General features: G+C 33.3%; 6 protein-coding genes across 12 annotated transcripts; 4 read left to right on the top strand and 2 right to left on the bottom strand.

Annotated features, from left to right (window-relative positions):
* The first annotated feature begins 1414 nt into the window (after positions 1-1414).
* On the top strand, positions 1415-4549 carry LOC656531 (uncharacterized). Its single transcript, XM_008198339.3, has 5 exons — positions 1415-1560; positions 3392-3541; positions 3592-3905; positions 3951-4238; positions 4291-4549. The coding sequence occupies exons 3-5, from the start codon at positions 3857-3859 to the stop codon at positions 4530-4532; spliced, it is 579 nt and encodes a 192-aa protein (XP_008196561.1). The 5' UTR covers positions 1415-1560; positions 3392-3541; positions 3592-3856; the 3' UTR covers positions 4533-4549.
* Positions 4550-8838: 4289 nt separating this feature from the next.
* Positions 8839-22024, top strand: LOC103312143 (uncharacterized). The gene is made up of 3 exons (XM_064357218.1): positions 8839-9001; positions 21333-21488; positions 21541-22024. Exons 1-3 carry the CDS (start codon positions 8950-8952, stop codon positions 21759-21761), a joined length of 429 nt encoding a protein of 142 aa, XP_064213288.1. The 5' UTR covers positions 8839-8949; the 3' UTR covers positions 21762-22024.
* On the top strand, positions 9248-10963 carry LOC107397789 (uncharacterized). The gene is made up of 4 exons (XM_015979269.2): positions 9248-9512; positions 9565-9758; positions 9809-10518; positions 10583-10963. Coding segments are annotated over exons 1-4 (1269 nt in total). The 5' UTR covers positions 9248-9511; the 3' UTR covers positions 10947-10963.
* On the bottom strand, positions 10956-13275 carry LOC135266461 (uncharacterized). 3 transcript variants are annotated; one of them, XM_064357215.1, is made up of 6 exons: positions 13055-13275; positions 12619-12996; positions 12434-12566; positions 12181-12372; positions 11484-12127; positions 10956-11420 (listed from the first exon to the last, which is right to left on the bottom strand). In XM_064357215.1, the coding sequence occupies exons 2-6, from the start codon at positions 12956-12958 to the stop codon at positions 10987-10989; spliced, it is 1743 nt and encodes a 580-aa protein (XP_064213285.1). In that variant the 5' UTR covers positions 12959-12996; positions 13055-13275; the 3' UTR covers positions 10956-10986. The 3 variants fall into 3 exon arrangements, 1 of the variants encoding a protein (XP_064213285.1); XR_010334519.1 differs by having other exon boundaries at positions 10956-12127; positions 12434-12563; XR_010334520.1 differs by having other exon boundaries at positions 10956-12127; positions 12434-12563; positions 12807-12996.
* Positions 13269-16326, top strand: LOC135266460 (uncharacterized). 4 transcript variants are annotated; one of them, XM_064357214.1, is made up of 5 exons: positions 13269-14615; positions 14668-14800; positions 14862-15053; positions 15107-15750; positions 15814-16326. In XM_064357214.1, the coding sequence occupies exons 1-5, from the start codon at positions 14276-14278 to the stop codon at positions 16245-16247; spliced, it is 1743 nt and encodes a 580-aa protein (XP_064213284.1). In that variant the 5' UTR covers positions 13269-14275; the 3' UTR covers positions 16248-16326. The 4 variants fall into 4 exon arrangements, 1 of the variants encoding a protein (XP_064213284.1); XR_010334516.1 differs by having other exon boundaries at positions 13269-14179; positions 14238-14800; positions 15107-16326; XR_010334517.1 differs by having other exon boundaries at positions 14671-14800; positions 15107-16326.
* On the bottom strand, positions 16271-18008 carry LOC135266462 (uncharacterized). Of its 2 annotated transcripts, none has more exons than XM_064357216.1 (4): positions 17722-18008; positions 17476-17669; positions 16716-17425; positions 16271-16651 (listed from the first exon to the last, which is right to left on the bottom strand). In XM_064357216.1, coding segments are annotated over exons 1-4 (1269 nt in total). In that variant the 5' UTR covers positions 17723-18008; the 3' UTR covers positions 16271-16287. The 2 variants fall into 2 exon arrangements, with proteins under 2 accessions (XP_064213286.1, XP_064213287.1); XM_064357217.1 differs by having other exon boundaries at positions 17476-17663.
* Positions 22025-25865: the final 3841 nt, after the last annotated feature.

Genomic DNA, 25865 nt, shown 5'->3' with positions numbered 1-25865 from the left:
ATATTGTGAGGCTCAGTTTTTAGAATTAAATATGAACAAAACTCTTGTGGTACAATATAGAAATGGCCCAATGTCATCCAGTATCTATATTAAGCTTGGTACAAAATCTGTTCCGTTGGCCGATGAAGTAAAGTTTTTAGGCTTATACATCGATAAAGCTTTAAAATTTAACGCACATAGTAATTATGTATGTCGCAAACTAGCCAAATATTCATACATTATTCGTAACTTGCGCACTAGTGTAAGTATAGATACTTTAAAAATGTTTTATTTTGCGTATGTACACTCTACTCTCTCGTATGGATTAATATTTTGGGGCTCTTCTACCAGTTCAAAAGAAGCCTTTGTGTTGCAAAAAAGAATCATACGATGCATGCTTTTCAAAAAACCACATGAGAGTTGTAAGCCCTTTTTTAAATCACTTGGAATTCTACCTCTAACATCAATGTATATCTACAGTCTCGCAGTATTTATGAAAGAGAATGAGCATCTCTTTGAAAAAAATAAAGACAAATATGATGTAAGTTTTAATAAAGTTACAAGGTTCTGTAAAGACATCCGAATTCCAGAACATAACTCCTCTTTTTTTAAAAATGGTGTTTATTATAAGTCTGTTCAGATTTTCAGAAATTTGCCGCAGGACATTCGTTTGCTAAATTCGCTGACACAATTTAAATCTAAGTTGAAATCATATTTATTAGAGCATTGTTATTATAAACTTGATGATTTTGTTAACTAACAAAGTTAACATGCTCGATATGACGGTGCCGATATCTCGGAAGAGATCAATGGCTGTACGAATTATTATTATTATTATTATTATGCCCGCCCTCATCGCGCCAGAATTTTGAATAAGCGCATTGCATTACACGAATGGAGTGGCCACCCTGTTCGCCTGACATGAACTGCATTGAACATGGTTGGGCCGAAATGTCTAGGTGTTTAAACCAGCTCCAGCAGTCTCCTGAAACGTTACAAGAACTGGCTAATGGATTGCAAGAAATTTGGGGGGCGATACCTCAAAATTTTATTAATAATTTAATAATGAGTCTCTCCAATCGAGTAAGAGCCCTGCTAAGGTCAGGGGAGGACCTACACGGTACTTGGTTTTTGTAGGGACGGTGTAAAAGTTGACTTTGAGGACTTTTAAGTTTCGTTAGGTTTTATCCTTTTTTTGTTTTACTTCTAGTTCTGGTTTTTCACGGACAGTTTTTTTCAGTTTTTAATTATGTGTGTGAATGAGTATTAATTTATTTATTGTGACTGTTTTTTGTTATTTAATATACAATGAATTACCAAAATTTAGAATTTCTCTCAATATCCACTTCAATTGTTGAGCAGTGTATTGCACACCCATTTCACTCATTTCCTGACCTCATTAGATCAATATTGCAATCGGTTTATGGCCCAAATGACGAAAATAAATGATTCATGTTTACTCATTACTGATTACTGATTATTCCTATAATAAAAGAAGAACTCCAAAAAATAGTTCAGATATCAGCTGCAAAATGCTTAAAACAGGTGTTGTGGTACTTCTGTGCTCAGTTATTTCCTTGAGTAAGTTTCTTTTTTATTTTTTTATTCTAGTATGCTGGGAAATTGTGACGAGTTGAGTGAGGTGGGGTATGACATATGATTGTTTAAAGATTTTATTATTTGTATAGGTCAATGAATTTACTTATTACCTCCAAAACATTAAAAATAAGTTGTAAAGATCAAATGCTACAGATACTTCATAAAAACCTCTTTTTACGAGTATCTATTCTTTCGTTCAAAAAAAAATAATAAAAAAATTCTGTTTTTGATAAAAAATTACAAACAAAATGTCATGGGAGTATAAAGATGAAGCCATCAAATTGAAAAACTCTATAAAAACATAATCACAACCAAAAAATCGCAACTCTGTGATCGGGAACAACTTTCACATTCTATAGTTAACCGCTACATTTTCAGATTGGAACCCAAACTCTGCCGAAGGTAGTGAACATCACATAAAGTTTTTAGGGTGCTATAACCCACCGCACTAACGAAGGGTTAATACTGTTTTTTTATTTCATTACTAACAAAGAGTTAACACTGTTTTTTTATTTCATGACTACAGAGAACTATAAGTTAGGAGACGAAACAAGATACAAAATCACATTTTCTGAACCCCAAAAAAAAAAAATAGTTCGGCGGAGTAAAAATGAGGGCGCTTTGAGCTGTGTGTAAAAAGATGCAGAAATGTCGAGCTTTGCAGTTTGCACGTTTAACAGACTGACAAAATCTGACGACAAAAATTTTCATAGGAAACATGAGAAAAAATATTGTTTAAAATTTGCGCTTCGTTCCATATTTTTTAAGCCGCTGTGAATGCGGTTAAAGACACAAGAAAAATGTTAGGAAAAAATTTGTAGAAAATTATTTTTTTTTAAAGTCTGCGAGACCGTATCTCTATCGTTAAAAGTTTAGGCCTCAAAAAGTTCAAAAGCGTTGAAGCGACGGATTTGTTTTATTTTACTGATGGTCAAGCAACGGAAAGTTAATTTATACCTAAAGTGTGGAAGACAGAAATATGGTGTCGCAAACTTTTTTATAGGAAATTTTATTCTCTACAACTTTGTTCTTACACTTTTTCTATATCTTTAACCGTATTCCCAGCGTTTTGATAAATATGCGACGGTGCACAAGGAATTATCGCTATTAGTTATCAATTTGCGTTCCACCTTATATTTTTACAAACTTTAGAAATATGGTTGAAGATATAAAAAAAGTTTAAGGAACAAATCTGTAGAGAATTAAATTTTTTACAAAAAAGTCTACGACACCATACTTCTATCTTAAACGGTTTAAGTATAAATTAACTTTAAAATACTTGACGACCGGGAAAATGAAGCAAATTCGTCGCTTGAACATATTTAAACGATTTTGGGTTCCAAGTGGTTGAAGATAGGCACATGGCCTCGTAGACTTTTTTGTAGGAAGTTTAATTCTCTACAACATTCTTTCGAACATTTTTCTTGCATCTGTAACCGTATTCGCAGCGTTTTGAAAATATGGGACAAGTGCAAATTGACAAGTGCATTACGTTTATATTTTACTATTGTGAATTTAATGCTCTATCTGTCAGTACTTTTTTGTTTGCTATGTTATACAAACACAACCATTTTTCCAAATTCATTGCTCTCAAAACTTAAACGGTAATAAAACAACTGCTCCCTCTGACGACATTAACAGAACTATTAAGGATGGGAAGGTTTTATTTGTACGTTTTTTCGTATCCTAACCTTTAGATATCCGTATTCATGACAAAAAGTAGTTTTAATTTTCGCGGAAATTGTATTCAAATTTGAAATAATTGTTAATGTGTTAAACATGGATTAACACAATTTTACTTTTTTTTGTCTAGCTGGGGCCTTGCAGTGTTACGAATGCTCCGCATTAAAAAACATCGACTGCTACAGCCCCATCAACAAGACATCAATTCCAATCACAAATTGTACTGGGATAGGCTACCAGGAAAACACAACGTATGAATGTGTTGCCTATAAGGAGCATCGTAATTCAATAGACTTGGGCCAAAATTCGAAATTAAATATTTTTTTTTAGATAATGAGACGGGCCAAGCTTTCGTCGGCCGTCAATGTATTATGAGAAGTCAATATGACTATTGTACTGCCTATAAAGAAAACCGTGAATTATATGGATTCATCGTAGATGACTGTTTTACTTGCAAGGAAGATTTATGCAATTCTGGAACAAATGTACAAATGATGTTTGGCTTTTTTAGCTTTATATTTTTGCTTTATGTAATTCAATAAATAATCTGGTTTGAATTTTGATTGATTAATTAATCAAAAATGACACGTGAAACATGATCCCTCAACTACTTTTTTTGGTTTTGGTTATATTTCGCATTTCAGGTGATTTGCAAACTTTTTGGCCCCCATTTTGACCCACTTTTGCAGTAAATTCGGTGCGCACTTGTTACTTCTGTGCGGACTTTTTCGAAAATTGCGATGCAAACGACAGATCGGACACTCCGAAAAAAATGAATTGTGACACATTTAAGGTAAACCGCGAGCAATCAATGCTCGAATACTTCCGAGAGCCCAATTTTCTCACCAATTACGACATTTACCACCTGTTCGGTCCAGCCCTTTCCGAGCGGAACGTCAAAAAACTTTGCATTAAAGTGGTTTACGGCTACAAGGACCATAATGGGATTTACGACGATGGGAAGAATTTCGTATCATGTATTTACAGCGTGTTAATGGGTATTTTATGGCTATTGCTTATTAATTGCAGATCAGGAACTGAGAAATTTGACGTTCCAGTCGTGTATGTTCGAAAGGTTTGCGTACTATAAAAATGCCTGTGACTACTTTCAACAACGGATGGGCAGGAAAATTAAAAATGTATCGCTTTTCGACTTTTACCACTGCCAAACTTGCAGAAGGCACGAATGCAACGGCCAGAGTAGAACGGGATTTAGCTGGGATCTTGGTTTAGTGTGTCTCATTTTTGTGTACTTAGTAGCGAGGGACTAATAAATTTTTAACGATGATGTCATCGCTGTACCCACTTTACAAAAACATAAAAACAAATATTTTGAAAAGATACAAATAACAAAGGTCTTACAAATCTTTTAATTACACCTGACGTCACGGATTTTGTTTATACTCCAGTGACTGCCCACGTAACAAGTTAAGTTTTATGGTTTTATTGGAAGAATGGTATAAGAATAGTTCTTTAAACTCTTTAGAAATTACAAGAGTGTCTTGAAACTTGAGACCAAAAAAGGCCCATTCTTCAGGAGTTTGTCAACCCTACTCTAGGAACTAAGCTGATTTTAAAATTGTTTTAAGACATGCTCAAAAAGTCTTATAAAATCTGATGTTAGAGCATCGGGATTGGAAAAGATTTTATGAGAGTTGTAATAAAGATAAATGTATAATTTCGTTATAATGTTATAAAGTATACGTTTAAATTTTAAATACTGTTATAAGAAATGTAGGTATATTTCTCGAAGCATAATACTATTCGGAAGTAAAATTACCGTTGGGGGCGCCACTGAGCTAGGTCGAAAACAGTAACCATAAATGGCGGGAAAATGTTTATTCGGATATTTTGAGCGTTGTACGAATTTTGGGACTTCACAATTATTACATTGCCTATGCGGAATGATTATTGCATCTTTGATGCAAGAAACTTATGTTGACAAATGAGAGATGACGAGGAAAAGACGAATAACGAATGACTGTTTGGTTCACTTTCTTTATTGGAAAATTATTACAAAGACATTGAATAGCCTACCTTTTGGTATAATTTACGTTTAAATGTATCAGCAGTTGTTAATCTTTATTGTAGTTTTGTAGATTTACCGCAGCATTTCATGATTTTTTCAGTGGAAAATTCTAACCTAAAATTCATAACACTTCACTAATTTATTGGTTTCTTGAGCCAAACTTTGTGTTCGCTGTGATCCATTACTTATAATCTTTAATTAGACAACTGTTTGATAACACTTTGTAATCAAAATTTAAATATTTTTCACATTTTATCCACTTTCAAGTTCCTACAATAAACACTTTATACCACGAAAAACTACAAAACCAAAGTCAACGCTAGTATTTACCACCACGTACTTTTAAAGTAATTCTTTCTATTGTAAGTAATTAACACTATACACGCAAAATTGTTGAACAATTCATTAAATGTCAGTTAAATGTGGCATTACGAAAATTTCTTTACTGTTTTCGACATAGTTCAAAAGTCATCACCAGAGGGCGTCTAGTTAATTTTATTTCCGAATAAGCATTCTTACATATTCATACATACAGAGTGAATTTAAAGCAGGTAACGCATAAAAACACAGTTCTTTAATTTTTCAAAAGTAAAAAACATGTAACTTAGTTCAAATTTGACGTGACGGGGTTAGTCATGGCGGCCAATATGGCTGCGTTATGACGCCATCACAGAATTTTTTAAACGGAACGGCATCATTTTTCTTGTATGAGTGGAAGCCCTACTTATAGGTCTTTACAATTGTGCTACCTATTTTGAATACGGATGAATCAAACACGTATTTTTTTAAATCATCAAAAAGTGACGTATTAAATTCATATTTCTTTTATTTTTCAAAAATAAAAAAATGTTTAAACGGATAACTTAGCATTTCAATTGAGTTCAAATTTGACGTAACTGAATCAGTTATGGCGTCCAATATGGTGGCGCTATGACGTCATCAGGAATTTGTTGAATGGAATGATATGATTTTTCTTTTATAATTAGAAGCCTTATTAATAGAGCTCTACAACGCTGCTAATTATTTTGAGTGTGGATGAAGCAAACACAAAAAATTTTTTAATTTTCATTAGTTTTAAGGTAAGGTATAAAATTCATATGAATTAGCTGCTAGACTGATCCAGCTAGGTCAAAACTGAGCTCACTTTAACTTAATAAAAACTATAAGTATTTAGATAAACTATACAGAACCTTTTTAAAACCATTTAGTTTTTAGACATAGTTTTATATTATATAAGCTTTCCATTTACCTAAACGTTTTCCGCCAAAAATTATAACTTTACAATCTAACAATTAGCTTCGTGTTCAAAACGGAGTTGGTTTATTGTTTAAGTAAGTAAATGGCTTAGAATAATCGTTTTTATTCATCAGTGAAAGTGAAAAATATATAACTGCATAATGAGTTTTGGTGATGAAAATATGTGTTTTTTACAATAAATAAATTTTATTAATAACTAAAAAAGTACTAATAGTTTTATAATATTTACTGACCAGACAAGATTGTCTGAGAGTGAAAAGTACGGAGGATTATAAGTTAGGAGAGGAGACAAGATACAAAATGGCAAGATTTTCTGAACTCAAAAAATAGTACGCTGAAGCAAAAATGAGGGCGCTTCGAGTGTTATACCTTCTCGGCGCCAAATCGTTTTAATTAATATTTAATTAAATACAACCAATTCATTAATTACTTGAAAAAAATGCGAAAAAATTTATGAGAAACATGAGAAAAAGATTATTTAAAATTTGTACTTCGTCTCGTCTTTTTTAAATCGCGGCGAACACGGTTAATGATTCAACAAAAATGTTAAGAAGGAAGTTCTAGAGAATTAATTTTCTTTAAAATCGGAGATACCATATATTTATCTTCAATGGTTTAGGTCCCAAAGACGGTGAAAAACGCTCAAGCAAAGTTTTCGGTTCAATTTACCGGTGGTAACTAACGGAGAGTTAATTAATACTTAAACCTTTGATGATAGAATGATAGTGTCACTGACTTTTTTACAGGAAAGTTAATTCTCTACAACTTTGTTCCTTACACTTTTTTATGTATCTTCACCCGTATTCACATCGTTTTAGTAAATATGCGACTTATATTTTTACAAATTCTGCAAACACAGTTGAAGATATGAAACAAGGGTAAGGAAAAAAGTTGTAGAGGATTAAATATTCTACAAAAAAGTCCGCAACAGCGTATTTTTATCTCCAAGGGTTTAGGTATAAATTAACTCTCCAACACTTGACCACCGGTAAAATTAAGCAAATCTGTAGCTTGAGCCACTTTGAGGCCTAAACGGTAGAAGATAGGAAGATTGTGTCCTGAACTTTTTTGTAGGACTTTTAGTTCTCTACAACTTTCTTTTCAACATTTTTCTTGTATCCGTAACCGTATTTACAGGGTTTTGAAAAATATAGGACAGTGTGCAAGTTGGTACAAGTTTGAATTTTTTTGAAATAATAGTTTACGGTAAAATTTTTGCATTATGTTTATGTCTTACTATTGAGAATTTAATGCTTTATCTGCCTTTATTTTATTTATGTGCTATACGTTAACCGTTATACAATTACAATCATTTTTTCTGAAAACTTAGACGATAATGTGACAACTGCGCTCTCTAGCGACATTAACGGAACTATCGAAGACGGGAACGTTTCATTTGTACGTCGTTTCGTATCCTAACTTTTAGTTATGCGTAGCAAAAAGTTTTAAAGATGGCTGCCAACTATAATTGTACCTAATATAAAACTATCTTTAGAATTTATGATTTTGATGAGAAGAATTGGCTGTCAATACATAATATGATAAAACTAAAAAGTTTTAAAAGACAAAATTTAAACAAATGTGATACATTTGAAGCTGTGTAACTTAAAAATAGTTTTATTATTTATTTTTAAGAAATACATAAGATGATCTATTAAAACTTTATGAGCATATGACTGTAGACATGACTATTTCAGACAGCAAATAATCTACAAATTAGAACTACCTTCGTAAAACGTTTATAAAACTCAAAATTTTTGGGTGTCAGTGGCGGGGTGATGAAATATGTCCAAAATAAAAAACAATACTTTATTGTTTATTGTTGATCTTCTAAAAACCAGAAAAAAATGGGCAAAACAGGTTTGACGTAGACAAAGGAAACAATTAGTTACAATTTCGTAATCTCCGGACGAATCTGAGTGTTTTTTTTGCCACCAGATGACCTCAAAAAATTCGCTTTAGTAAATATAGGTGCGATTAAATTATTTAGGTCATGTGCAATTCCCTTCATCCCCCAACCCTCCAGTCTCACTGACGCCCTTCTGGCTCCATCAACAGCCCCAGATATTGATTCGCAGCACCTAAAGCGACCACACACCCTGCATTTGTCGTCCGTTTCCTCCAAAAAAAAATGCCAAAAATTGTGTGGTCGCTCAATTTTTTAAATTAAACTTGACTTTATTTATACGAAATAGTTGGCAAAAATGCTGTCAGTCTCAATGAGTCAACAGCACGAATAGCTCCCCTCACACATTTGCCTCTTAACCAATGGCCTCCTTTAACACTCTCGCTTTTGGTGGGGTGCCCTAGTCTCTTCATTCTTCGTCGTATTTTGCCATTCAACTGGTGTATTCTCTAGTGTAGTGGTTTGCTTGGCCGATATTTTCGTTTTTAGGACCATCATGGGAGCTAGAACCTTGCAAGCGTTTGCTTTCCTGCTAATCATCAGCTCAGGTGAATTTTTTGTCATTAATTAATCAATTGACCGCAAAAACACCGCTAAAAACATTTATTCAGATTTTTATTGTAGTCAATTGGGGCCCGATTATTATGTAATCTTGTTAGTGGGTGTATCCGTGCTAACTGAATTTTCATATTCTGGGAAAATTGATAAAAAATATTGCTAATGCCGTTTTATTTACTAAAGCTATAAAATGGCTGGCTCAGTGACTCATGTTTATATTTAACAAACATTGCACCGAGTCAATACGCGCTATCAGTCGTGACGTCACCTCCCCACTCTTATTACGGTAGGTCAGTTGCTCAAAGCTAAACAACCAGTCTTTTACATGTGGTGTAATACGTTTTTCGGTTTTTTGGTTGTGTTTGTGCGTTAATAACGTGTCAAATAGCTGCAGCGGGTGTAATTTGTGCCACTAGAGACTTTAATTTAATTTAGAAGTGACTTTTTGTGAAAATACGAACTTTATAAAAGAATACAGGGAACCACGTTGTCGGTGAGAAAGTGAGTAAGCTTTAATTATACTTTGAGAAACTATTATATTTATGCATTTTAGTGGCAGAAAAGCACATTGTTAAGTTTCACTTTATTGCGAAATTTTTTGGGGACGGTAATCGCTTTTTAGTTCGGGGAGAAAATGCTTTTACCAGCGGTCACGTCACCAAATTTAGGTTTGATGGCACAGTACAACCGATGAGAATTTCTGCAGAAGTTCTACCGAGCATGAAAAAGCTAAATTATACTGTGGAGGTTTGTATTTATTTAACTGTTAGACATTTCTTCTACAAAGTGTGTTTTAGATTTCATATGACCTAGAAGAAGGGGTTAAGACGGCACATTGTACCTGCCCAAGGGGCAACGTGGCTTGCCATCATATGGCTGCAGCATTATATTATGCTCATTATAATGTAAGTGCTACTGACATTGAGTGTCAGTGGAGTGCCCCATCAAAAACAACACCACAAACAGAAGTCATTAAGTTAGCTGATGTTTACAAGCCGAAATTATCAAACTATACGGCACTGTCTAGGTCCTCTACTGAGGACGAAATTATTCAGTTCCGTGCCGAAATAGGCGTCACGAATGTGGTGGGCTTCACTTGGCTCCTAAGACCAGAAGCAAGTGAAGAAGCCAGAAAAATTATTGCAGATATCGAAGAAATTCTACAAAGCTTAGAATACGTGCAGGCCATAGACAAACAAAAGTTTCTTTTGGAGAAGTGCAGAATAGATGAGGCACGCATTAAACTGGTTGAGGCGTGCACTCGGGGCCAACATGTTAACGAAAATTGGCATGTAGCAAGGAAACATCGTTTAACGGCCAGCAGGTTTGGCATGGTACTATCTGCTTGCAGTAGACGAAGATTCCCACCCTCTTTATTTAAAAATTTGGCGGAAGGCTATTCGCTTGACAGGGTTGCTGCTGTGCAGTGGGGTAAGACCCACGAGAAGACAGCGCTCAGAGAATTTGAAGAAGCGACGAATCTTAAAGTCCAAGAGACGGGATTTTGGTAGGTCGAAAATAATTAACACGTATAACTTAGATGAATAATGTAATATTACTTTTTTTTGTAGGTTGGAAGAATCAGGCTTTTTGGGAGCAAGTCCTGATGGATTAGTGGAAGAAGATGGGATTCTCGAAATTAAATGCCCATATAAATATAGGGACACTGACAGTTTGTCTGAAGCCCTGAAGGATAAAAAATATTTTTATTGGAGGGATGAAAATGAGGACATTAATCTTAACAGCAATCACAATTATTACCACCAAGTACAGGGGCAAATGCACATCACTGGTCGAAGTATCTGCTACTTTGTCGTGTGGACACCAAAGTGCACAGAGATATTTCAAATTGAAAAAGATCCGGGGTGGTCAGAAAATATCAATATTTTAAAAGAATTTTATCTTGACCAATATATTTCCTTTATTTCACAATAATAAACTGTATATAAATAGATGGTTTTTATTTTACATTATTTTAATCATCACAATCCTGAAACAATTCTGCTACCTCTTTAATTAATGGAAATTGGAGGTTTGTTAAAGCGGCAGTCGCTTTAAAAACAATATCTCCATAGTGGCACAAAGACTCTGGCAAAAAATTTAAAATATGATAACATTTTAATCGGCGTATTGCCCTTTCGACGTGTATTCTTGCACGTGCAATATTTTCGGTACACTTAACTTGCTCTGGTGTAAATTGGACATTTGATAAAAAAGGTGGAATATTCAAAGTGACCCCTGGTGGCAGAATATTTTGGATCAAAAATCCCTTATCGGCTAAAATCATATCTCCAGTTTTTAACATGTCGATTATTCCACAATTTAAAACAACTTTTTGATCAGAAGTTGATCCCACGTATAAATCACTTACAAATGTGATGACACCATTGGGTGCAACTCCAATTAGCCCTTTGAAAGTATTATGATGTTTGTAAGTACTATATGTTAATTTCTGTGTTGACATAGACTTACGTGATACCACAGTGAAAATTTCGGTACAATCTAGAACTGCTCTACAATTAGTAAAATTGCTAAAACATGTTGGCAAGCAAGATTTATTTTTTTCGCGCGAAGGCATTGTCGTCATAAACTGTTTATATAAAATTTCATATATTACATGGACAAATGTTAAAATAATATTAGAAACTGTGCTTTGGGCAACCCCAAAGCGTTGCGCCAAATCAAGTTGAGGGAAATTGAGTCGTAATTTTACTAGGGTTAAAAAGAGTTGGTCAATTCTAGTTAACTTTTGGACTGTCCATTTGTGGTAATATTTTATGTCCAACTTTTCGATTAAGTGAAACAATGCTTCGAAAATCTGGCTATTGGGAAGACCGGTATATAAAACAATGAGTTTGTCATTTCCTTGAACATTTTCATAGCAAAATCGTACTGTCAGATATTGTATTTTTGCTTTAAGTTCAGCATTTTCCTTTTTGAGAAAATACATTTCTGCTTCAAGAGCCGCATGTGACACCAAGGGTGCTTGCACACCCATAGATTCTAACGGAGCATCTTGAATTATATCTGCTGGTGCTGCAACTACGGCTGTAGACGTCGATGGCACTTCCTCTAAATTCATTGTCGATGGTACTGTTTCTTCCGGTATATCAACACTATTCAAATGATCAAATTGTAAATCAATTTAAAACTAGGATTCACTTTTTACCTTAATGATTCAGCGGAACTAGAACAAGAAGGGAGTCCTTGTTTTTTCATCTTTTTTTTTTCTGGAGATTCCACTTGAAAATAGGCTCTTTTTGCGATATTGTGCAAAAATAATTCAGGACCATTTTCCTTTCTTCCATCCCGAAAATGGCAGCTGCAAACGTAGGCTCCTGGTCCGGGTTCTACATCTCTTCTACATTTAACAATGAAACAAGCAATTAAAAATTAATATCAAAACATCTATTAAAAATTACCTCAACAATTTTTTCCATAGTGCTCGTTCTTTTCCCGACTTAGGAAAACTAAAAAAATGGCATTTATCGCGAGTACTATAGTGTTTGCAATCTGGAGCCCAACACATTCCCATAGTTGTGATGTAAAAACCTACTACACATGAACTATCAAAGTATCGCAACAAAATATTATTCACAAATCATACCTAATGATGTACCACAAAAATGAGATAATGTCTTGGAAAAACAGAATTTTAAAAATTCAAGAACACGAAGATATGGAGAACGATCGGAAAAAACACGATAACAAAAGACACTCACGAAAGAAGCACAGAACTCACAACCCGTACTACTTTCAACCATGTATGTGCCTGAACCCTCTACCCTCGTATACCTGCTATTCATCCCTCGTGATGGGGGAGGGGGACAGAAAACAACCCGTTTATTGGGGTTGCGCCGGTTGCACCCCATGAATTCGTCATTCAGAAGAAATCCAATGTCATTAGTGTGGCAAACCATTTTTCCCTCAGTTTTAAAAGGCCACATAATAATTTACATCAATATGATGTCCAAATTAAGAAAAACTGAATTTTGAAGTTTGAAAAAAGTTAGGTTAGAAAAGGATTTATGTGTTCAACTTACAGAAATATTAGCTCAGTTGCTAAAATCTTTAAGAAACGACATTGCATTTTTCATAGCTATCATTTCTCTGTAAAAGTAATGTTCCTACACTTCTAGCATTAAAGAAATACGAAAAACTTTTAAATGCCCATAAGAAAAGCATTGAAAATGGCGATTGTTTAGCTTTAAGGTGCTGACCTACCTCAAATGTCTACGTCACACTGATAGCGCGTATTGAGGGGATGTAAACAATAAAAAACTTGTTAAATTCTTTTGCTTGGTCTTGCAACAATAAAACGAATTAAATTGTGGGACTCGCGAAATTCGTGATTTAATGCAACCTTGACACGACTTATTTTTACATTTTACATTAGCATTGTATATATAAAAATTTGTTCGATTTTCCCGCTCTATGTAGACTTTGTACATGGTCTAAGTAAGTATAAACTAGGTTTTATATGGTAGCCATTGTCGGATAAGAAACGTTTGCATTTTAATCTGACCTTGAATATTTTCGAAACAAGGGTTTTTGTCTAATTTTACCTCATTTACTAAGAAATAAAACTGGATTTTTTTATGTAGGGATTTGAAAAAAGTTGCCGGTGCATGTGATACTCCTCTGCAAAGAGTCGGTAATTTTTAATCGCAGACTAAACATTTGCAAGTGGTCAACATTTATTAGTTATAATTTATCAGCAGTAATAAAAAGAATTTCCAGGAGAAGTCGAGGTCAAATGTAACCAAATCCCTGACTCAATTTCATTACCTCATTAGTCACGCATTACCGCAACACCTCCTGAATTAGGTGTTCGTAAATAAATAAAAGTGACCACATCGGACAATAACTTATCGATTCTCCGGTTCACTCAACTTATCAAATCGATAACCTAATAATAGTGTCTTTATAAAAAAGAAGTTTATTCACATTGAATATACGCGCTATCAGTGTGACGTAGACATTTGAGGTAGGTCAGCACCTTAAAGCTAAACAATCGCCATTTTCAATGCTTTTCTTATGGGCATTTAAAAGTTTTTCGTATTTCTTTAATGCTAGAAGTGTAGGAACATTACTTTTACAGAGAAATGATAGCTATGAAAAATGCAATGTCGTTTCTTAAAGATTTTAGCAACTGAGCTAATATTTCTGTAAGTTGAACACATAAATCCTTTTCTAACCTAACTTTTTTCAAACTTCAAAATTCAGTTTTTCTTAATTTGGACATCATATTGATGTAAATTATTATGTGGCCTTTTAAAACTGAGGGAAAAATGGTTTGCCACACTAATGACATTGGATTTCTTCTGAATGACGAATTCATGGGGTGCAACCGGCGCAACCCCAATAAACGGGTTGTTTTCTGTCCCCCTCCCCCATCACGAGGGATGAATAGCAGGTATACGAGGGTAGAGGGTTCAGGCACATACATGGTTGAAAGTAGTACGGGTTGTGAGTTCTGTGCTTCTTTCGTGAGTGTCTTTTGTTATCGTGTTTTTTCCGATCGTTCTCCATATCTTCGTGTTCTTGAATTTTTAAAATTCTGTTTTTCCAAGACATTATCTCATTTTTGTGGTACATCATTAGGTATGATTTGTGAATAATATTTTGTTGCGATACTTTGATAGTTCATGTGTAGTAGGTTTTTACATCACAACTATGGGAATGTGTTGGGCTCCAGATTGCAAACACTATAGTACTCGCGATAAATGCCATTTTTTTAGTTTTCCTAAGTCGGGAAAAGAACGAGCACTATGGAAAAAATTGTTGAGGTAATTTTTAATAGATGTTTTGATATTAATTTTTAATTGCTTGTTTCATTGTTAAATGTAGAAGAGATGTAGAACCCGGACCAGGAGCCTACGTTTGCAGCTGCCATTTTCGGGATGGAAGAAAGGAAAATGGTCCTGAATTATTTTTGCACAATATCGCAAAAAGAGCCTATTTTCAAGTGGAATCTCCAGAAAAAAAAAAGATGAAAAAACAAGGACTCCCTTCTTGTTCTAGTTCCGCTGAATCATTAAGGTAAAAAGTGAATCCTAGTTTTAAATTGATTTACAATTTGATCATTTGAATAGTGTTGATATACCGGAAGAAACAGTACCATCGACAATGAATTTAGAGGAAGTGCCATCGACGTCTACAGCCGTAGTTGCAGCACCAGCAGATATAATTCAAGATGCTCCGTTAGAATCTATGGGTGTGCAAGCACCCTTGGTGTCACATGCGGCTCTTGAAGCAGAAATGTATTTTCTCAAAAAGGAAAATGCTGAACTTAAAGCAAAAATACAATATCTGACAGTACGATTTTGCTATGAAAATGTTCAAGGAAATGACAAACTCATTGTTTTATATACCGGTCTTCCCAATAGCCAGATTTTCGAAGCATTGTTTCACTTAATCGAAAAGTTGGACATAAAATATTACCACAAATGGACAGTCCAAAAGTTAACTAGAATTGACCAACTCTTTTTAACCCTAGTAAAATTACGACTCAATTTCCCTCAACTTGATTTGGCGCAACGCTTTGGGGTTGCCCAAAGCACAGTTTCTAATATTATTTTAACATTTGTCCATGTAATATATGAAATTTTATATAAACAGTTTATGACGACAATGCCTTCGCGCGAAAAAAATAAATCTTGCTTGCCAACATGTTTTAGCAATTTTACTAATTGTAGAGCAGTTCTAGATTGTACCGAAATTTTCACTGTGGTATCACGTAAGTCTATGTCAACACAGAAATTAACATATAGTACTTACAAACATCATAATACTTTCAAAGGGCTAATTGGAGTTGCACCCAATGGTGTCATCACATTTGTAAGTGATTTATACGTGGGATCAACTTCTGATCAAAAAGTTGTTTTAAATTGTGGAATAATCGACATGTTAAAAACTGGAGATATGATTTTAGCCGATAAGGGATTTTTGATCCAAAATATTCTGCCACCAGGGGTCACTTTGAATATTCCACCTTTTTTATCAAATGTCCAATTTACACCAGAGCAAGTTAAGTGTACCGAAAATATTGCACGTGCAAGAATACACGTCGAAAGGGCAATACGCCGATTAAAATGTTATCATATTTTAAATTTTTTGCCAGAGTCTTTGTGCCACTATGGAGATATTGTTTTTAAAGCGACTGCCGCTTTAACAAACCTCCAATTTCCATTAATTAAAGAGGTAGCAGAATTGTTTCAGGATTGTGATGATTAAAATAATGTAAAATAAAAACCATCTATTTATATACAGTTTATTATTGTGAAATAAAGGAAATATATTGGTCAAGATAAAATTCTTTTAAAATATTGATATTTTCTGACCACCCCGGATCTTTTTCAATTTGAAATATCTCTGTGCACTTTGGTGTCCACACGACAAAGTAGCAGATACTTCGACCAGTGATGTGCATTTGCCCCTGTACTTGGTGGTAATAATTGTGATTGCTGTTAAGATTAATGTCCTCATTTTCATCCCTCCAATAAAAATATTTTTTATCCTTCAGGGCTTCAGACAAACTGTCAGTGTCCCTATATTTATATGGGCATTTAATTTCGAGAATCCCATCTTCTTCCACTAATCCATCAGGACTTGCTCCCAAAAAGCCTGATTCTTCCAACCTACAAAAAAAAGTAATATTACATTATTCATCTAAGTTATACGTGTTAATTATTTTCGACCTACCAAAATCCCGTCTCTTGGACTTTAAGATTCGTCGCTTCTTCAAATTCTCTGAGCGCTGTCTTCTCGTGGGTCTTACCCCACTGCACAGCAGCAACCCTGTCAAGCGAATAGCCTTCCGCCAAATTTTTAAATAAAGAGGGTGGGAATCTTCGTCTACTGCAAGCAGATAGTACCATGCCAAACCTGCTGGCCGTTAAACGATGTTTCCTTGCTACATGCCAATTTTCGTTAACATGTTGGCCCCGAGTGCACGCCTCAACCAGTTTAATGCGTGCCTCATCTATTCTGCACTTCTCCAAAAGAAACTTTTGTTTGTCTATGGCCTGCACGTATTCTAAGCTTTGTAGAATTTCTTCGATATCTGCAATAATTTTTCTGGCTTCTTCACTTGCTTCTGGTCTTAGGAGCCAAGTGAAGCCCACCACATTCGTGACGCCTATTTCGGCACGGAACTGAATAATTTCGTCCTCAGTAGAGGACCTAGACAGTGCCGTATAGTTTGATAATTTCGGCTTGTAAACATCAGCTAACTTAATGACTTCTGTTTGTGGTGTTGTTTTTGATGGGGCACTCCACTGACACTCAATGTCAGTAGCACTTACATTATAATGAGCATAATATAATGCTGCAGCCATATGATGGCAAGCCACGTTGCCCCTTGGGCAGGTACAATGTGCCGTCTTAACCCCTTCTTCTAGGTCATATGAAATCTAAAACACACTTTGTAGAAGAAATGTCTAACAGTTAAATAAATACAAACCTCCACAGTATAATTTAGCTTTTTCATGCTCGGTAGAACTTCTGCAGAAATTCTCATCGGTTGTACTGTGCCATCAAACCTAAATTTGGTGACGTGACCGCTGGTAAAAGCATTTTCTCCCCGAACTAAAAAGCGATTACCGTCCCCAAAAAATTTCGCAATAAAGTGAAACTTAACAATGTGCTTTTCTGCCACTAAAATGCATAAATATAATAGTTTCTCAAAGTATAATTAAAGCTTACTCACTTTCTCACCGACAACGTGGTTCCCTGTATTCTTTTATAAAGTTCGTATTTTCACAAAAAGTCACTTCTAAATTAAATTAAAGTCTCTAGTGGCACAAATTACACCCGCTGCAGCTATTTGACACGTTATTAACGCACAAACACAACCAAAAAACCGAAAAACGTATTACACCACATGTAAAAGACTGGTTGTTTAGCTTTGAGCAACTGACCTACCGTAATAAGAGTGGGGAGGTGACGTCACGACTGATAGCGCGTATTATGCTTTCGTTCCCGTCAAAGTGAGCTGTGACTCAAACTGAATTGGCGACACTGTGAGGTGGCAATTTTGACACTTATTTGTTATTGCTGCCAACGTAATGTCAGTCATTCAATTTTTTTTACATTAGCATATTTGGGCATATTTTCTTTATTTTTTCAAGTGTGATTTCGTGTTGCGATTTGCCTGATATTCCCAAAAAACAAAGTTTTTCAAAAGGGCTTTCGACTGTAAAAGAACAGTGAAGCGACAATCACTCTTTAGGTTTTTAATTAATTTTTTTGTTTTCCCAAAATACTTTCCCTACACAAACATATTATTTTTGTGTGTTATTCTGTATAGCGATTTTTTTGATTTTTTTCAGAAAACAAAGCTTATCTTTTGAATGCACAAAAATAGTGAACACAATCACTCTTTAATATGTACATTTTTTTATTTTTTTTAAATACTTTGATAACAACATTGATAATAAACTTTTAGGACTGTATCGAAAGCTCAATTAAAGTTAATTGCGCTGTTAGAAGTTAACATCGCAAATGGACTAAACAAATCGGTTTAATTTGGTCACGTGATCAGTTAATCACGCATTTAATTGCAGATTAAATTAATGATGCTTTTATAAACTGGCCCTTAATGTTTGTGTGTTATCCTGTGTCGCAATTTTTTTGATTTTTTTCGAAAACAATGTATATCAGAAGGACTTCCGACTGTAAAAAAATAACGGTCCGACAATCACTCTTCCGAGCCTTAATAAATTGTTCTATTTTCTCAAAATACTTTGATAACACAAACTTATTTTTTATGTTATCCTATGTAGCGATTTCTTGATTTTTGTAGAAAACAAAGCTTATCAAAAGGACTTTCGACTGTAAAAAAAATAGTAGGCCCACAATCACTCTTTAGGGTTCTCAATGAATTTTTTTGTTTTCTCAAAATACTTTAAAAATAAAAACTCACTTTTTTGTGTATTATCCTGTGTAACGATTTTCTTGATTTTTACACAAAATAAAGTTTGTGAAAATGACTTTTGACTGTAAAAAATAGTGAACCAACAATCACTTCTTAGGGCCTAAATATTTTTTTGTTTTCTCAAAATACTTCAATAATACAAAATTAGTTTTTTATGTGTCATCCTGTGTAGCGATTTTCTTGCTTTTTGCGGAAAGCAAAGCTTGGCCAGAAAGACTTTCGACTGTAAAAAATAGTGAACTAACAATGACTCCTTAGGGCGTTAATATTTTGTTTTTATTTTCTCAAAATCCTTTAATAATAATAACATAATAATAATAACTTTTTCTGTGTGTCATCCTGTGTAGCGAGTTTTTTTATTTTTACAAAAAACAGTGCTTATCAAAAGGACTTTTGACTGTAAAAAAAAATAACGATCCGACAATCACTCCTTAGAGCCTTAATAAATTGTTCTGTTTTCTCAAAATATTTTGATAACACAAACTTATTTTTTTATGTCATCCTATGGAGCAATTTCTTGATTTTTGCAAAAAATAAAGCTTATCAAAAGGTCTTTCGACTGTAAAAAAATAATAAACCCACAATTACTCTTTGGGGGCCTTAATGAATTTTCTTGTCTTCTCAAAATACATTAATAACACAAACTTATTTTTTTGTGTTATCCTGTGTAGGAGTTTTTTTGATTTTTTGCAGAAAATCAAGCTTATCAGAAGGACTTTCGACTGTAAAAAAGTAGTGAAGTTGATAATCACTCCCTAGGACTTTAAGGAATTTTCTTGTTTTCTCAAAATTCTTTCATAACACAAACTTATTTTTTTTTGTGTTATCCTGTGTAGGAATTTTTTTTATTTTTGCAGAAAACCAAGCTTATCAAAAGGACTTTTGACCGTAAAAAAGTAGTGAACTGAAAATCACTCCCTAGGACTTTAAGGAATTTTCTTGTTTTCTCAAAATTCTTTCATAACACAAACTTATTTTTTTTTGTTTCATCATGTATGTAGTGATTTACATGTTTTTTGCAGAAAACAAAAGCCTTTCGACTGTATAAAAAATGTGAACCAACAATCACTCTTTAGGGCCTTAATTAACTAATTTAATTTTCTTGTTTTTTCAAAATAATTGATTACACAAACTTATTTTTTTTATTTGTATCCTGCGTAGCAATTTTCTTGATTTTTGCAGAACACAAAGCTTTCCAAGACTTTTGACTGCAAAAAAATTGTAAACCTACAATCACTTCTTAGGGCCTTAATGAATTTTCTTGACTTCTTAAAATACATTGATAACACAATCTTATTTTTTTTTGTGTTATCCTGTGTAGGAATTTTTTTTATTTTTGCAGAAAACCAAGCTTATCAAAAGGACTTTTGACCGTAAAAAAGTAGTGAACTGAAAATCACTCCCTAGGACTTTAAGGAATTTTCTTGTTTTTTCAAAATTCTTTCATAACACAAACTTATTTTTTTTTGTTAACTTTTTTTTTGACTGTATAAAAATGTGAACCAACAATCGCTCTTTAGGGCCTTAATTAACTAATTTAATTTTCTTGTTTTTTCAGAATAATTGGTTACACAAACTTATTTTTTTATTTGTTATCCTGTGTAGCAATTTTCTTGATTGTTGCAGAACACGAAACTTATCAGGACTTTTGATGCAGAAAAATTGTAAACCTACAATCACTCCTTACGGCCTTAATGAATTTTCTGGTCTTCTCAAAATACATTGATAACACAAACTTATTTTTTTGTGTTATCCTGGTAGGAATTTTCTTGATTTTTGCAGAAAATCAAGCTTATCAGAAATACTTTTGACTGTAAAAAAAAGAGAACCGACAATCACTTCTTAGAGCCTTTATGATTTTTTTGATTTCTCTCAAAATTCTTTAATAAGATAATAAAATGAGTAATAATAATATCTTATTTTTTTGTTATCCTGTGTAGGGATTGTTTTGATTTTTTTCAGGAAACAAACCTTTTCAGAAGGTCTTCTTTCAACTGAAAAACAGTAAACTAACAGTCACACCTTAAGGCCTTATTTTTTTTTTCTTAAAATTCTTTGGCAACACAAATTTTTTTTTGTTCTTGTATCATCTAGAGTTCCAATAAAGGAACTCTAGTACCATCCTGTGAAACAATTTTCTTGATTTTCGTAGTAATAAAAGCTTTTTCAGAATTGTCTATGACTAAAAAAACATTTTCAAAATGTGTAGCGATTATCTTGATTTTTCGAAATTTTTCAAACATTAATTTAATAGAACAATGAATAGTGCACAGAATATCAACGTTACATAACATTTAAAATTCTCTCTTAATCGCAAAAGAGCGATTTCAGAATTGACCACCAGGTAGCGCAAAAATCTAATTTTGAAAATAATTATGTTCTAGCTTTGGCTTTGACTTGCTACAAATGCGACTCCAGCGAGAGCAAATTCTGCAACTACGGTCTCGCCAGCTTCACCTACAACTCCGTAAACTGTGACGACGAGTCTGGCATCCTCTCCGGGTGGATCCCCAAGGAGTGTGTCAAGCTTGTTGCAAAAGGTGGGGATATTTAATTTCTGCCAACTGTAGCTAAGACCCAAACCTTTTCCAGCCAAAGACGGCAGTGAGTACGTTGCTCGTGGATGTATGCCAAACCTAGGGGGCGCTTGCAGAGCAGTCGCCAAAACGTTGAGCTTCTTTTCGAACATTGAGGGAGACATTGAAGATATGGACTGCTTCACTTGTAACAGCGACAAGTGTAATTCTGCAGCGAAATTCTCTGGATATAGCCTCGTGGGGGTTGTCCTTGCTGCTGTGCTTTTCATGTTGTAAATCAATGTTGTGGATGTAATTTAGTTACCAAAACTATATATTAAAAATGTATGTTACTACAAATTATACTATAAAACTAAGTTGCTCATAAGTGGACTATTTTTCTATGAAGTACTTGAGGTTCTTTTAGACATGTTAATAATGTATACTTCTCTATACACTATATATTTTGTAGCGGAGGCTTTTGATGTTACGAAGAGTAGGCTAGAGCTTTACGTTGTAGTTTTTTCATTGTTTTTAAAATAAAGTTTCTTTTTATAAAACGGCGATTTCTATTAATACCCGACGTGTAAATTAGCCACCTTTAATATAAACTCATAGCTCATAACCATTATTAACTCGGGCAATCTCGCGCGATAATCTTTATCGCGTCTAATTAATTAAATCAATTATTGTTTGAAATAAACCGAACAGATGACATGATTTTACCTCAGTGAAAATGATGGCTCTAATCGTGGCACTTATCTATCTCACGCTCACCAAAAACGGTAATTTTTCACACTTATCTAACAATAAAATAATGTGAAGCTTTCAGTCCTGGCTTTAACATGTTACTCGTCTAACATAACAAACCTAAAATCCGCACTTTTGGGCCAAACACCGAACATTCAACTCGAATTAGACTGCCTCGAATACATCAATCAAGTTCAAAGGAGTCAAAATAATTCAGCACCGACTGAACAAATCCCTGAAAATGATTTGCATTGTTTCAGCTTATTTGTGCACAAAGGTGGTAATTCTCTCAATTGTTTGGTTGTTCTTTATTGTTTTTTGCTAGATTTTGGCGAAGTGGTGCTTAAAGGTTGCTTTTTGAGAAATGGATGTGTTGTGTTGAAGTCTAAATACGCGAAATTGTCGCAATTTCCGGTCAAGTGTGTCGAATGTGAGGGAAATAACTGCAATGGAGCGTCGAGGGAAACATTTGGGGGCATTTTTGTAATCCTAAGTTTGATTTTTAACCACAGTTTTGTATTCTGATCATAATTACGTGTGACTTTGAAATTAAGTTGGCAGTACCGAACTGGGTCCTACGTATGACAATTATGAACAGTGGTGCCATCTGAAAAATTCTTGGCTCAATTACTGCTTGTATTATCGAATTATCGATTTTTTCCTTTAATTTTTCGACTCTTAAAACTCCAAATTATTGCAAAAAAATTTGCTAAGTTAGTTTTATTTTAACGTTTCTAGAGCCAGAAACACAATTATCAAGAATTACGTGATTTTTTTCTTTTTTCTGGAGCATTTCGACATATTTTTTCAGTCAGACGCGAATTTATTTTACGAAACTTCATTCAAAACATACCAAAAATAACTAAAGCATGTCGAAAATGTAGGTTGTTTCTTTTCTTTTCGATTGTTGTCGTAGCACTTAGAGCTTAATTTAATTTAATAGAAGGTTTAGTTTTTTTCGACTTTTTTAGAGCTATAGCGTTAAAGCCGAATTCTTTACGAAATTTATTATTTATTTATACATATTTTGGAGTGAGAAAGTTAATCTGAAAATAATGTAATTTTGGCCATTTTTAATTTTTTTTTTATTATTTGATTTTTTTCCTTTTGGAGCGTTTCTGCAAGTTTTTTATAGTCAGATGCAAAATTAAAATTTATAAATATAAAATGTATAAAAATATAAATATAAATAACATATAATTTATAAATTAGTTTATGTATTTTCCGAAAAACCAAAATTAAATTTGGTGGAAAATTTAGTTTTTTTTCTTCTTTAGATCGTTATTGTAGTCTTATTACTCTTTTGAACTAAATAAGATTCAATTTTTTCTACATTTTCCACAATTTTTTTCCGAATCTCAGTGGGTGTTTGCGTTAAAGTTGGACCACAAAATCGTTATGTTATTTTTTTATTGCTTTATTAACATGTTTTGGAGCGAGAAACACAATTTTCCAAAGTTTTGTCAAAAATAATGCAAAGAAATTGCCAAGTTAGTCAAAAAATAACGGAATTTCGAATATTTAAACATTTTTCAAAATTAAAAACTATGTTATTTTATCAAAAAACTAAGAATTAGGTTTTTCTTGAAGCATTTCAGAACGTTTTTTACAGTTCGACTCGAAAATATTTTACAAAACATAACATGTCCAAAATACATATATCGAAAACAAAACTTAACTTTGTCGAAAATATAGTTTAATTTGTAAAAACCGACAAAAAATTAGTAATTAGATCAATATGACTTTCCCTTTTTATATTCTGAGGGTTTTAGTACGATTTAGTACAAAAAACTGATGTTTTAGAAAATTTTGTTCAAGAAAAAAGACAAGAAACCACCAAAGTAATTTAAAAATGATGTATTAGCTGTTTCAAAACTATAAAAACGCCAACGTCGCATTTTCTCTCAAAATTAGCTCTTATAAATTATGTATGCACTTCAAGAAAATAATAGCTAATGTAATCAATATTTTCGATAAGAGATTTAATCATTAATGTTTTTTTTTATATCAACCTTATTTACAAAAATAATTTGGTAAAATGCGACGTTGACGTTTTTATATTTTTAAAACAGCTAATACTTATTGTTCCCATTTTTGTGCAATAAGTAATTTTTTGACCTAAACGTACGTTTATAGAGGCGCTCATAATTTATTTAATATGCAATTCATTGCGTGACTAACAGATCACGTGAATTAATTAAACCAACGAGATGCTGTCATACACGAAAATTAAATTCTAATAATGTTACTTTGCAATTTTTTTAAATTATAAAATTTGTCAGTTTAGTTATGTGTACCTAATTTCCTTAAAAGTAAACCGAAAAATCGCTAAATTAGTTTGAACATGATATTGTTTTTGGCATCTTTGAGCGATTAGGTCAGTTTTTGAACGGAACAAAAAAATCCTGAACCAGATAAAAAAACAAAATAAATCGTTTTTTTTTCAGCTGGCCGTTTATTTACCTACATGAGCAATTATTTTTTTTTAAATTTCGACAAAAATAAGCTAAATAATTACTAAATTATTTTGAAAGAGGTATTACTTTTGCTTTTGTCAAGTGTATAAACACTATTTTAAATATTCAGTCTTTTTGCAAGCTTTCGCTGAATCGAAATTAATTAAAATAAGTAAGTTGAGTATTTTAGCACATTTTACAGAGCGAAATGCTTTTTGTTTGAGGAATTTAGTCAAAATAATTCAAAATTTTTCTGATTTTTTTTAAAAGAATATTGATAATTTGTAAAATAAATATTATTAGATCTCTCAATGAAAGTATAAATTACATTAGCTATTATTTTTTTAAGTGCATGAATAAGTGCGACGTCGGCGTTTTTATAGTTTTGAAACAGCTAATAGTTGTGTTTGAGTAAAAAGCACTAAAAATTGAGAAACTATGACTAGGTTGGCAGCACTGCCTAAAGGTGTGACGTTCGAATTTCACAAATCTTGCCAACTTAATTTGAAAACATGACAAAATTTTAAAGTAATGTAGATAACCAGTTATACACTTTTTCTATAAACAATTTCTGATAAATTAACAAATAAATAATTGATGTTTTTTTTAAGTCGAAATATGAAAATTGCCTATTAACGCACCCATGAGTGGAACAGATTACAATAAATCAATCCCACGTCTCCTCCCTGAATTCCATCAAATGTATTTTTAAAGCTGTGTTTATAAAGCCTTGCCCATTGACACGATCAATACCCATCATTGTTGGTCGTCCTAATTAAGCCCAAGTTTGAGAAAATGTTGACACAAAATGAAAATTCGCTCTCGGAATCTCAGTTGTGCGTAAACTGTCGACTCAAACACCCACAAGAATGCGGAACGGGGTTTTGCTCTATTTTCTCGTTTTTGTTTCAATCGAGCGAGGTAATAATTATTGCTATTTCCACAAAAAAATCGAATTTTATTGCTTTTAGCGTCGGCAACTTATTGTTACATTTCGGAGATTTACATCAGTCCAATTAGTGAGGTTTTCAATCGGACACATCAGATAAAAAACTGTCGCGAACAAGGGAGGGGAATATTGCCAGTTGGGATTCCCCTACCGGAGGATCAGGAAATCAGTTGTTTCAAAATAGTTGGCACAGGTTTTTTCGATTTTTTAGACATGTATTGTGTTTACATTTTTTTTAATTTAAGA

Source organism: Tribolium castaneum, chromosome 6, assembly GCF_031307605.1.
Source record: "Tribolium castaneum strain GA2 chromosome 6, icTriCast1.1, whole genome shotgun sequence".
Classification (NCBI taxonomy): domain Eukaryota; kingdom Metazoa; phylum Arthropoda; class Insecta; order Coleoptera; family Tenebrionidae; genus Tribolium; species Tribolium castaneum.
This window is presented reverse-complemented; position numbering and strand designations above follow the sequence as displayed.

What these genes read in the sequence shown, in the direction of transcription:
- LOC135266462 (XM_064357216.1), bottom strand. An exon ending in AGCTAAATTATACTGTGGAG is followed by an intron (nt 17,426 to 17,475) that starts GTTTGTATTTAT and finishes AGTGTGTTTTAG; the next exon opens with ATTTCATATGACCTAGAAGA. An exon ending in GTCCAAGAGACGGGATTTTG is followed by an intron (nt 16,652 to 16,715) that starts GTAGGTCGAAAA and finishes TTTTTTTTGTAG; the next exon opens with GTTGGAAGAATCAGGCTTTT.
- LOC103312143 (XM_064357218.1), top strand. Translation starts at nt 8,950, where the DNA reads ATGGGAGCTAGAACCTTGCAAGCGTTTGCTTTCCTGCTAATCATCAGC. An exon ending in CCTGCTAATCATCAGCTCAG is followed by an intron (nt 9,002 to 21,332) that starts GTGAATTTTTTG and finishes ATTATGTTCTAG; the next exon opens with CTTTGGCTTTGACTTGCTAC. An exon ending in TGTCAAGCTTGTTGCAAAAG is followed by an intron (nt 21,489 to 21,540) that starts GTGGGGATATTT and finishes AACCTTTTCCAG; the next exon opens with CCAAAGACGGCAGTGAGTAC.
- LOC656531 (XM_008198339.3), top strand. Translation starts at nt 3,857, where the DNA reads ATGATCCCTCAACTACTTTTTTTGGTTTTGGTTATATTTCGCATTTCA. An exon ending in GGTTATATTTCGCATTTCAG is followed by an intron (nt 3,906 to 3,950) that starts GTGATTTGCAAA and finishes CCACTTTTGCAG; the next exon opens with TAAATTCGGTGCGCACTTGT. An exon ending in TGGGAAGAATTTCGTATCAT is followed by an intron (nt 4,239 to 4,290) that starts GTATTTACAGCG and finishes TATTAATTGCAG; the next exon opens with ATCAGGAACTGAGAAATTTG.
- LOC135266460 (XM_064357214.1), top strand. Translation starts at nt 14,276, where the DNA reads ATGTGGCCTTTTAAAACTGAGGGAAAAATGGTTTGCCACACTAATGAC. An exon ending in CTATGGAAAAAATTGTTGAG is followed by an intron (nt 14,801 to 14,861) that starts GTAATTTTTAAT and finishes TGTTAAATGTAG; the next exon opens with AAGAGATGTAGAACCCGGAC. An exon ending in AGTTCCGCTGAATCATTAAG is followed by an intron (nt 15,054 to 15,106) that starts GTAAAAAGTGAA and finishes TCATTTGAATAG; the next exon opens with TGTTGATATACCGGAAGAAA.
- LOC107397789 (XM_015979269.2), top strand. An exon ending in AGCTAAATTATACTGTGGAG is followed by an intron (nt 9,759 to 9,808) that starts GTTTGTATTTAT and finishes AGTGTGTTTTAG; the next exon opens with ATTTCATATGACCTAGAAGA. An exon ending in GTCCAAGAGACGGGATTTTG is followed by an intron (nt 10,519 to 10,582) that starts GTAGGTCGAAAA and finishes TTTTTTTTGTAG; the next exon opens with GTTGGAAGAATCAGGCTTTT.
- LOC135266461 (XM_064357215.1), bottom strand. Translation starts at nt 12,958, where the DNA reads ATGTGGCCTTTTAAAACTGAGGGAAAAATGGTTTGCCACACTAATGAC. An exon ending in TTTTTGTGGTACATCATTAG is followed by an intron (nt 12,567 to 12,618) that starts GTATGATTTGTG and finishes GTTCATGTGTAG; the next exon opens with TAGGTTTTTACATCACAACT. An exon ending in AGTTCCGCTGAATCATTAAG is followed by an intron (nt 12,128 to 12,180) that starts GTAAAAAGTGAA and finishes TCATTTGAATAG; the next exon opens with TGTTGATATACCGGAAGAAA.